At 42.2% G+C, this 12,119-nt stretch overlaps 1 protein-coding gene across 3 annotated transcripts in view; it reads left to right on the plus strand.

Annotated features, from left to right (window-relative positions):
- PDE3A (phosphodiesterase 3A) overlaps positions 1-12,119 on the plus strand; it is a 265,055-nt gene that overhangs the window by 227,574 nt on the left and 25,362 nt on the right. For all 3 annotated transcript variants that reach the window (XM_087935192.1, XM_087935191.1, XM_087935193.1), the window contains 3 exons: positions 1,784-2,003; positions 11,022-11,107; positions 11,635-11,804. In XM_087935192.1, coding sequence (XP_087791318.1) covers positions 1,784-2,003; positions 11,022-11,107; positions 11,635-11,804 — 476 coding nt within the window. The remainder of the gene's footprint in view (positions 1-1,783; positions 2,004-11,021; positions 11,108-11,634; positions 11,805-12,119) is intronic.

Here is a 12,119-nt window from a genome sequence, read left to right on the forward strand (position 1 = left end):
GCCCTTGTAACTTTGAATGGTCACTAAACAAACCATTGTAAATCGAGGACTACCTGTATTATTTCAGTTATTAACACAGGATCTTTTAGCACAGGTGAAGGATCTTTGGAAGCAAAGTTCTAACCTAGAAGGGCTACTTTTTAGGCAATTGATAGCACATGTTGTTCTTGTTATCAGCCCAAATCAATCCATTGTAATTGAACTTCATTTAAGTAATAGCAATAGCACTTAGACTTATATACCACTTTATAGTACTTTACAGCCCTCTCTAAGCAGTTTCACAGAATCAGCATATTGCCCCCAACAATTTGGGTCCTCATTTTACCTACCTCAGAAGGATGGAAAGCTGAGTCAACCTTGAGCCTGGTGAGATTCGATCTGCCAAATTGCAAGCAGCCAGCTGTCAGCAGAAGTAGCCTGCAGTACTGCACTCTGACCACTGTGCCACCGAGGCTCTAGTACAGGGTTGTTCAAACTTGACAGCTTTAAGACTTGTGGACTTCAACTCCCAGAATTCCTCTCCCAGTCATGTTAGTTCAGGAATTCTGGAAGTTGAAGTCCACAAGTCTTAAACTTGCCAAGTTTGAAGACCCTTGCTCTAGTAGCTTAACCTTCTGCACTGGGTTTTCAGCTTCCCAGTTGTAGGGCTGAAAGAGTGACTAATTCAAATCACCCTGTTAGCTTTGGTACCTAAGGAATGGATTACAGACAGTCCTCGACTTAACGGCCACAATTGGGACCAGAATTTCTGTTGCTAAGCAAGGTGATGGTTCATGAATCACACCTGACCCTTTTTTGACATGGTTATTAAGTGAATCACTGCAGTTGCCAAATGAATCATGCAGTCATTAAGCAAACCTGGCTTCCCCCATTGACTTTGCTTTCTTGGGAGCCAGTTGGGAAAGTCCCCAGGACACTGAAACCATCTCAGATATATTCCAGTTGTCAAGCATCCAAATTTTGATCATGTGACTGTGGGGGATGTTGCAGTGGTCATACGTAGGAGAACCAGTCATTGAAGTTTACAATGGCACTGAAAAACAGCTCGGCCTCCCACTTACAACCATTGGAGCATCCCCACTGCAGTCTTCCTTATGGTCACATGATCAGAATTCAGGTCCTTGGCAACCTGACAGTGGTGGGATTAAATTTTTTTTTACTACCGGTTCTGTGGGCATGGCTTGGTAGACGTGATGTAGCTTGGTAGGCGTGGCTTGGTGGGCATGACAGGGGAAGGATACTGCAAAATCCCCATTCCTTCCCCACCCCACTAACCTGCTTTCCAGCTCTGTTCTCCTATTCAGGGCAACCAAAAAGGACCCAGCCCATCAGCTGGGACCCAGGAGGCAGAGAATAGATGGGGGCAGGGCCAGTCAGAAGTGGTAATTGCCAGTTCTCTGAACTACTCAAAATTTCCGCTACTGGTTCTCCAGAACTGGTCAGAACCTGCTGAATACCACCTCTGCAACCTGCATATATTTAAGATGGTTGGTTGCAGCATGCTGGGGTCCCATGATCATCATTTGGGATCTTCCCAGCTGGCTTCTTACAAGCAAAGTCAACAACAGGGGGATTCACTTAACTTAACTGATATTGCAAAAAAAGAAAAAGTTGTAAAATTGTATGAGATTTAACAACCACTTTGTTTAGTAAGCAAAATTCTGGTTCCAGTTGTGGTAAGTTGAGGACTATTTGTAGAGGGTTGGCTTCACAGAGTTGATATATATATATATATATATATACCTGACCATTTGAAAAGTAATCCTGTTTTCCCATTCCACAGGTATCTCCCCAAATATTTCACCTCTTGTCTCCCCAAGCCATTCACCTGTCCAGGGTACACCAGCCAACAGTCCCATCCGCAGAACCTCCGGAGAACAATTTCCAGAGTCGACAGTCATGGCCACTACCCAAGCCATCAAGCCTCATAAGCTCTTAGGTTGCACTCAGAGTGCCCCTAACCTATCAGAGCCTGTGGAAGGCACCTCTGTCATTTGTAGAAGGTAAGCCAATCCTTCACTATTTGTTGGAGCTTCTTATATTTTCCTTCCTTCCTCGTATTTCTCTCCTGATCTCTGAGCTTTCTTCAGTAGAGCACATCAATATCCAGTGCCTTGGACAAGTCTTCCCTAACCTGGGCCCCTCCACAAATATTGAATTTATTTTATTTATTGTATCATGCCTCTACAACAATCCTGTGAGGTGGATTGGGCTGAGAGAGAGAGTGACTGGCCCAGCTGGCTTTCATGTCTAAGCGTGGACTAGAACTCACAGTCTCGTAGTGATTGACCCAAAGTCAACCAGTTGGGTTTCATGCCTAAGACAGGACTAGAACTCACAGTCTCCTGATGACTGGCACAAAGTCATCCAGCCAGCTTTCATGCCTAAGGCAGGTGTCATGCCCTTGTTGGAGTCTGAATCCAAGGAGGAAGACAAACAGCTGACAGGGAGTGGGAGTGTGGCTCTGTTGGCTGTGGAGGAAACTGGGGAAAACTGGGGAAGAGCAAAGTACGGCTGGGCAGAGCAGGGGAGAGATAGAACAAGGGAGAGGGAGTTCAGATGAAAACCCAGGCCCACCCCCTCTTCATCCTTGGGCAGTAGGGAGGAACAGAGAAGAGAGCAACGTGGGTTGCATGGCTTACAGGGAAGGAAAGGGCTCTGATTTCCTTCATTAGCCACACCTGGGAATGAAAGTTTATAAGAACTGAATGCTGACTGTGGCAGCTGCTGAGAGCAAACGTGACTTTATCCTGTATTGTCATGGCTTATCTGTGTTCCTGGCATCTTCCCAACCATGTGAGTTTTGCTGTGCCTGCACGTCTGGAATTCTTACTTCTGCCCTGCCAAACTAATTACCTCATTTTGGCTTGAGTGGACTTATAATTACAGTTTGTGTTGACCATATTTTGGACTTGGATTTGTTATAGTCAAAGGCTGTTCCTGGGACAGTTTTTCTCCAGCCAGAAGGTAACCTGGACATTGGGGGCAAAGTTGCAGCTAATAAAGGGACTCTTGTTGATTATCTGGCTGTGTTGCCTTTGTGCCATGCCCCAAGTCATCTCAGCAGGACTAGAACTCACCATCTCACAGTTTCTAGCCAGGTGCCTTAATCACTAGCTCAAACTGGCTTTCAGCTAACTAGATGTCCAAATCGTTCTGACATTCCAGGATTTGAAATCCAATGTCTTCTACACTGTCAAATTGGGGAAGGCCAGTGGGAAAGAATATCATCATCATCATCATCATCATCATCATCATCATCATCATCATCATCATCATGTCTTTTTATATATAACTCAAGGTGGCAAACCTACCTAATATTCCTACCCCTTTCCCCACAACAACCACCCTTCAAAGGTGGGTTGGACTGAAAACAAGTGGCTGGCCCAAAGTCAGCCAGCTGGCTTTCATGTTTAAGCAAGACCTAGAACTCAGTCGCCTGGTTTCCAGGACAGCTGGCTCACCACATCCAGCTGGCTCTCCATGTGGACAAAACATATGGTTCAGCTGCAGGAGATTCTACATTTGATTTAATTAACAACTTGAAGTGCACACGATGGGACTAACCTATGCCCGAGACCCAAGAATAATTGGTTTTAAAGGCAGTTAAGACAGGTTCATAGCAAATAAAAACCAGCAGTAGAAACTAGCTATTAACAGCTGGATGAGAACAGTGTCTTCCAATATTAATTTGGGGAGAGGGGGGGAGATATATTCTGCTCTCCTTAGGAAGCAGGAAGCTAATCTTTCCAAATGCGCTCAACTTTAATTCTCGTCCATCAGTAGCTGCCAGTAGTTGTAGAGAACAGTGAAAAAGAATGATGGGAACAGTGATTGCTCCAGTGTGAGTCAGCTGCTGTGATTCGCAGCATCGGTGTGTCACTTTCCTCAGTCTGAGACCAGCATTTCCCATTTTATTTCATTTCATTTCATTTTTTCATTTTTATTTATTTTTACTCTATTTTATTATTTTATATATTTTTTATTTAATTTAATTTTAATTTATATTTTTTTATTTTATTTATTTATTTTTTATTTTGTAAATACAAGTTACTGCTGTCCAGTCATTGTAAAAGAGACCTGAGCATTTTACTTCCAGCTCTTTGCCTGTCCCTGTCCAGCCAGCGTGGGTTGCTTTTATTTTGAATTTGTGTGTGTGTGTGTGTGTGTGTGTGTGTGTGTGTCTATGCAGCTTCACAGCTCTATTGGTTGGTTCTCCACAACAGGACCAGTTTTTTCCTTTGCTCCTTGGGAAAATTAATTGCCCATCCCGGCTCTAAAAATACTATATCTTTAACCACTTCTGAAGGTCCCTGAGCATCTATTCAAGCTTTTGGAGGCTCCATGAAAGGAGTGTAAACTGAGCTCTTTTAGCAGGTGGCATTTTGGTGGCCCCTGATGATTTCTGAATTCTTCTTATTTCTCAGAAGTGCGGAAAATAAAGGTGTGGCATGTAAATCATTGCAGGAAGCTGCTGAAAGAATAAGTAAGTGATAGTTGAGTTCAGACACTTGGAATTGTTCTTGGCAGATGCACAGTGCTTCAAGATAGCTCACATCTTGTCTTCATTTCCCCTAAATGACTTTGTGGAAATGAAATATGTGGTGGAATGGATTCAGTCAGGTGATCCTTCCAGATAATCATCTCATTTCCCAATCAAATTGATTTAGGTCATGTCCTTTATTTCTTGAGTTTGGTATGTGTGGAAGGCTGAGATCCAAGGAAAAACAAGGTCAACAGACAAACCAATAAAACAAAGTATTTGAAAAAAAAAAAACGTTGATCAATTGTTGGGCACTGTCAGTTTTGATAGTTCCCGGGTTCAAAGTCCCTGTAAGGGCTCCAGTGGGAGGCCTTCCAAACCGAGCTGTATTGCTTCCCTGTGAAAATTAAATTTGGGATTGAAGGAAGGAATTTACAGTATGTTTTTCACGCTAAAGAATCTAGTTCCTTGTCATGCCAAAGAATCCTAGCTCACTTCTCAAGTTCAGAGAGGAGTTGAAAAAAAGAAAGGACATCAGCCTAATTAATAAACCAAGTGGTGAAGTGGTATAATTATCCACTAATCCTTTTGCGTGGTGAAAAAGAACTGAATGCTTTAATCCATGAACACCTAATAGCATATTATGCTGCCCTCTGTCTGGGGACAAATGAATTCCAAATCACTTCTCTGTTTTAATAGTGTCTTTCGGTCATCAGTTATGTGAAATATTTCCTTTTTGAAGCATGAGATCCTTGGATTAGAGCAGATATCCCCAAATTTAGCAACTTTAAGACTTGTGGAGTTCAACTCCCAGAATTCTCCAGCCAGCTGGCTGGAGAATTCTGGGAGCTGAAGTCCACAAGTCTTAAAGTTGCCAAGTTCGGGGATCTCTGAATTAGAGGAAGAATAGGTTGATCTGATATGATAGGAATAATTATTAATGTGTTTATATCCTCTATTATGTTTACAAATAACTCAAGGCGGCAAAAACATCCAACATACCTTTCTCGTCTTATTTTCCAACATGCCTTTCTTGTCTTATTTTCCTTGCAATAACAACCCTGTGAGGTGGGTCTGGCTGAGAGAGGGTGACTGGCGGAAAGTCACCCAGCTGATTTCATTTCTAAGGCGGGACTAGGACTAACTGTCTCCTGGGGATTGGCCCAAAGTCACCCAGCTGATTTCATTTCTAAGGCGGGACTAGGACTCACTGTCTCCCGGTGATTGGCCCAAAGAATCCAGCTGATTTCATGCCTAAGGCAGGACTAGGACTCACTGTCTCCCGGTGATTGGCCCAAAGTAACCCAGCTGATTTCATGCCTAAGGCGGGACTAGAATTCACTGTTTCCCGATGATTGGCCCAAAATAAACCAGATTATTTCATGCCTAAGGCGGAACTAGGACTCACTGTCTTCTGGTGATTGGTCCAAAGTAACCCAGCTGATTTCATTTCTAAGGAAGGACTAGAACTCACCATCTCTTGGTGATTGGCCCAAAATCACCCTGATGGCTTTCATAGCTAAGGCTCAGAATCTCTGCATAATCTGGCATGTTTCCTATTGTAATAAGCGATTTGTACCCAAAACCTGGATTGTGTTATGTGCCATTGTTTGGGAAATTGCAGTATGACTCTAAGTCATCTTGGCTGTCCTCCTGAATCAAATTCTTAGCCATCTGAACCAAATTGTATTCTGCATTTTGGTTTCTTGGAACTAAATTACTGCTAGCATTAGGAAGGACAACCAAGCCAAGCAACAAATTATTTGCTCTCGTTTAGGTAGATCCAGATTTGAATTCTACCTTCTCAGCTTCTAAGGGAGCATTGAAGGGCTACCAGGACAGTTAGTCCTAGACTTACAACACTTTGCTTAGTGACCATACAAAGTTGCAATGGCACTGAAAAAAGCAACTTATGACCGTTTTTCACACTTACAATCATTGCAGCATCCCCATGGTGAAGTGATCAAAAAACAGAACACATGGCAATTGACTCGTATTTATGACGGTCGCAGTGTCCTGGGGTCATGTGATTCACTTTTGTTTCATTCTGACAAGCAAAGTCAAATGAGGTCAACGTCAAAGTCAGATTCACTTCACAACCGTGTTACTCATTTAACAACTGCAGTGATTCACTTAACAAATGGGGCAAGAAAAGTTGTAAAATGGGGCAAAATTCACCTAGCAAATTTCTCACTTAGCAACATATATTTGGGGCTCATTTGTGGTCATAAGTTGAAGACTACCTGTAGTCCTTGACTTACGACTACAATTGGGACCAGAGTTTCTTTTAGTGGAAAAATCCATAAAGTCATAAAGCGAGTCATCTCATGACCGGAGTCAATTTTACGACCATTTTTTACTGCAGTCATTAAGTGAACTACTAAGGTCTTTTAGTAAATCACACGGTCATTAAGCGAATTTGGCTTCTCCAGTTTGTTTGTTGGAAACCAGTAAAGAAGATTACAAATTGTGACCACAAGACCAATCACATAATTGTTAAGGTATTGAAGATTTAAGAGCTGACCAACTGTTGTAAAACTGCTGTAAGGCTGATGCAATGAGGATGAATCAGCATGGTTATTGCCACTTTAAGACTGAGGATGGGTCCCACAGGGTTTTACCACTTTAAGAAGCTGTCTATATATATGAGACCATGAGAGGGCATACCTCTCTCTCCTTGTGTTCTGTCTCCATTGTAATTCTCCATGCAAAGTAAAGAAGATTGATTGCTCGCCAGATATTTGCCTACCATGTATATGTATATATATAGCTGTCTTGTATATAAACCACTGTTAAAAGACAAAGCCTCTGTATGTTATGTTTTGCTCCTGGGTTGTCTCACAACAGTAGTCACGCTGCAAACACTGACACGCTGTAACCTTCATAAATGTAAGCTGGTTGCCAAGTACACCTGCATTGTGTTTGTGTGTCTCTCAGGGTGGTGCCAAGCTCATCACTTACAAGTGTGAGGCTGCCCTCACACTGTCATTAAATCGTCATAAATTGAGGACTATTTCTGTTTCTCTCTCTCCCAAGCAAGTTGCATGAAGTGCGAAATTCACCCAGGTCCATTCCCCCCTGCCCCCCTTGTGTAAGTCCGATGGGAAAGTAGGTCAGAGCTGTGACATTTTATAATATGCTGAGCACTTAAGATACAATGAATTTAAATGATGAACTCACAGAAGAGAGTTTCCAGGGGACAATTCAGATGTGAGCGAGCCAACCAATACTAACACTTGGAATTGGTTTTACAGACCATTTTATTAATCGGAGAATTGAGATCCTGGAGTGTCTCTCTTGCACCACATTTTGTAATTCTTGAAGTTTTCAAAAACCAAAGCTGATCTGGCCTGCTCCCTCCCATTCCTTCAGAGCCTTCTTAGATCAGGTTGCTGTCCTGTGGGCTCAAATCGCACATTTGGCAGCCTGTATTTTCATTTTTTGAATATGCACTTGGCAAAATAAGAACGTAACGATCTCCGGCCTCAGCTGAACCCCCGCCAACCCCCAAAAATCTGAAATCCCGCTCCAGTGATATTGCTACAGCCTGTTGAGGCTCTAAGAAGCCAATTTATAAATACGTAAATACCATAGCCAGCAAAATAAAACCTCTGACTTCTTGGATGCCAAAAGGTTGCCATCCCTTTTTAAAGTCACTGTTTCTTCCCTTTTATGTTGTTGACCCTACCTGACCCTTAACCTGTTTTACTCTACTACCTGACTCAGTTGTTACATGGTGAAACTAGAGGTGGTGTTCAGCAGGTTCTGACCAGTTCTAGAGAACCGGTAGTGGAAATTTTGAGTAGTTTGGAGAACTATGCTGCCTACAGTCTGACCTCAGCTTAGTACACAAAATTGTCTGCTACAACGTCCTACCTGTCAATGACTACTTCAGCTTCAACCGCAATAAGACACAGGCAAACAATAGATACAAACTCAAAGTAAACCCCTCCAAACCCGATTGCAGAAAATACGATTTCAGCAACAGAGTGGTCAGTGCCTGGAACTCACTACCTGACTCTGTTGTTCCATCCTCAAACCCCCAAAACTTTAACCTTAAACTGTCTACCATGGACCTCACTCCATTCCTAAGAGATCTGTAAGGGGGCGTGCATAAGCGCACCAGCGTGCCTACCGTCCCTGTCCTACTCTTCCCATTTATTCGTACTCATTTATTATGTATATATTTATTTATTTTTATTTTTTGTCAAATGCTTACAAGATAATAGGTATAAGTAAAAACATAGTTATGAATACATGGATACATATAAGAAAAATTAAAAAAATAGAAGAAACAATAGGGCAGGAACAGTGGGCACGTTGGTGCGCTTATGCACGCCCCCTACTTATGCACGCCCCCTAATTTATACCTGTTTAAACTTATGTTTATGTTATGTTCATACTTATACTTGTTTTCTCATATACGCTTGACAAACTAAACTAAATAAAATAAAATAAACTTTCGCCATGCAAGGAGCATTTGATGATCATCAGAAAGTGGCTTTTGTAGGAAAATAGGAGCTTGAGGCCAGGTTATGACATTAAATTAGAAATCCTTTCCCACTCTGATCTGCCTGATAGTGCTGTGAAAACTGGCTGAAGACATTGTTGCTCACTTTCTAGGGATTCCTGCTGAGATAAACGTTGGCCACTGTTTATATGCCTGCAAAACCTGAAGGTTTCATTTGGACATTGAATTTATGAATTTATCAGAGTGAACAATATAAATTATAGGTTGCTTAGAGTCTCTAATCCTGTTTTTTTTGGCAGGGTCTGACACCTCCCCTCTCCCAGCTATAGATACTAACATTTGGTAGGCACAAGGTGTAAAAAAAAATAAGAATTGTTCAGCTTAGGCTTAAAGAACAAAACAGAACAAGTCTAATAGCACCTTAATGATATTTTTAAAACAGCTTTGCATGCACGTGGATTACAGGCATACAGATAGGGAGGCAGTCCTCAATTTACCAATGTTTGTTTAGTGACTGTTCAAAGTTACAACAGCACTGAAAAAAATGACTTCTGTCTACTTATCACACGGCCGTTGCAAGCATCCTTGATAGTCACATGATCAAAATGTGGATATTTGGCAACTTGCTCATATGCACGATGGTTATAATATCCTGGAATCTTATGATCACCTGTGGTGATCTTCTGATCAAGAAAATCAATGGGGAAGCCAGATTCACTTTAACAACCATGTTACAACTGCAGTGATTCACTTTAACAACTGTGGCAAGAAAAGTCGTAAAATGGGCAAAGCTCATTGTACAACTGTCTCATATACCAACAGAAGTTTTGGGCTCAATTGTGGTCATATGTCGAGGACTACCCGTAGCTAGTTAATATATGTACTAGTGCACGGGTCAGCAACCTGCAGCTCTGGAGCCGCATGTGGCTCTTTCATCCCTCTGCTGCGGCTCCCTGTGACTAGTTGGCTCCACAATTGATAGGACTTTCAGTTAGGACAGAGAAAGGAAAAGGGATGATGTGCTAGGAGGAAACTCTGTGGTGGGGGAACCGGACTTCTGGTTGGCTCCAGAATTGAACAGGGACTTCTTGTTAGGATCTTTGTGCCTCTTTGAATGCTTAAAGTTGCCGACCCCTGTACTAGTGTAATCAAATGAGTCTTATGTTGAGTCCACAAGAAATAGTGTTGACTGTTTTCCTGCTGGTGGGTTTCATAATGAAACTATTCTTTGTGATTCAAGGACTTATTTTTCACTTCTAGAACAATTTTGTCTCTCACCTTTGCTTTTTACTCTTTCTTTCTTTTTCCTTGCCTCTCCATCAACAGCTCCATGCATTTGTGTGTGGGTGTGAGAGTATATAAACTGCTTTTTTTTTATTACTACCATATCGTCTACAATCCCTGGAAGCCAAGTGATTTTGTTTTTAAAGTGTGGTGGTCCCCTAATTGTAAAACTGTTTTCCACCTCTGTTATGTATCAATTATGTGTTGCATACCAGGATTAGGAAGAAAAAAAAAAAACCATTTGCTCCATGTTTTGAAGTAATCTAATTTAATTCACTCCAAAGAGGCAGATTGGAACAATTATCCTTTGGTTCATGAAGATTCTCAGTTTTGCAATACTATTAATCTAAAAGTAGCATTCAAAAACTGTGTGCATTGGGAAGAGCCTCACACGGGTGTGTATATTGAACAGGATTGTTTGCCAACAGAGATACCGTAAATGGGTACAAAATCCAGATGTTAGGGAAATTATGTGTGCGAAAAAGAAACGATGTGGTTTTCCACATATTTCTTTTGAAAAACAATGCGGGCTAATGAGGACATGAGAACAGATTTATGGGTGTGTAGAATGACCGGCCTTTCCCCCAGTTATGGAAAGAAATATATGCATGGACCCAGCTCTGCTAATTGAATGAGCATTAATCAAGCAATCTGTTTGCATGTAGGAATCAGGAAAAGGAATGTGCAGTTACATGAGTTGCTGCTCATAATTGATTGCCGCCTATCCATTTGCTGCTTGTCCACCGTTTGACCCAATTTCTGTCATACCATTTTATTCTCCAGCTGTGGAAGGCTATACAGCCCAACAGACCCCAGAGAAGGAACGCTGGATAGGAATGATGGTGCCGCACACACTTTGAACAGGACAGGTAAGTAGCTGTACCTGATGATCGAGCTTGGGATGGGATGGGACTCTGCTTTTTGTCAGCTCTGGAAGCCATCTTAGAATCAGAAGCTTCCATGCTGCCACATTCCTGTGCTTGGGAAAGTGGAGGGTTGGATTTTAGAGTGTTGGTAGTTAGACATAATAGCATTCTTCTTTTCTGTCAAGTCATATTATTCCTACATTTGGAGTTGGAGTGATTGGAGGGATGTCCCAAGTTGGGACGGTTGGTGATTGGACCATATGATGGACTGATGGGTGCAGGGCTTGGGTTTTGAATTTTGAATTACTAAGGGAAAACCCGGAACTCTCAGATTCAGGTTTTCCCAGATGCGCCAGTATAATTATTCTAATAAAAGGAAACTTTGAGAAAATGCCTGTTGGTGTTTTTAATTGGAGTTGGGTTTTTCTGGAACCCTGACAGGGAATCTGCTTCGGTTGGTTCAAGGGAAAGAGATTTTGTCCTCAGTTGGGTCCTAACAGCAGTAACAGGCAGGTGGGTTTTCATTTTAGATGATCCTGCGCAGGCCACCTCCGACTATGAGACGAATAACAGCGACAGCAGTGACATTGTGCAGAATGAAGACGAGACATCTTGTGCCAAGGAGAAGAGCCAGGAGGGCCCGCACTGCAGGACGTTTGCCCCAGAGACGGTCATTTTGCATCCTTTGCTGCCTGTGGAGGTATCCCATTCACTGTTGAACCTAGCAGGACCTCACCAATGTACCTGAGAATGCTTAGAAGGAGATGTAGACATTGTAAGAGGAGAGCTGTTTTAGTCCATGGTAGCCCAAAATTAAAAAGAGTCTAAACAAAAGCCAAGTCAATATCAAAGCACTACAACCTGCCAGGACAGTCCCATTACAGATCTCAAAGCAGCCATTTTGGAGGAAGGAAACCCTGTTCCTGGAAAGTGGGCAGAGAAGAGCAAACAAAGATGAGAAAGAGTCTGGAGACTAAATCGTGCAATGAACGTTACAGTTGAGGGAGCTAGATGT

This window comes from Pseudonaja textilis, chromosome 5, assembly GCF_049901715.1.
Source record: "Pseudonaja textilis isolate UNSWEBS1 chromosome 5, rPseTex1.2, whole genome shotgun sequence".
NCBI classification, from domain to species: domain Eukaryota; kingdom Metazoa; phylum Chordata; class Lepidosauria; order Squamata; family Elapidae; genus Pseudonaja; species Pseudonaja textilis.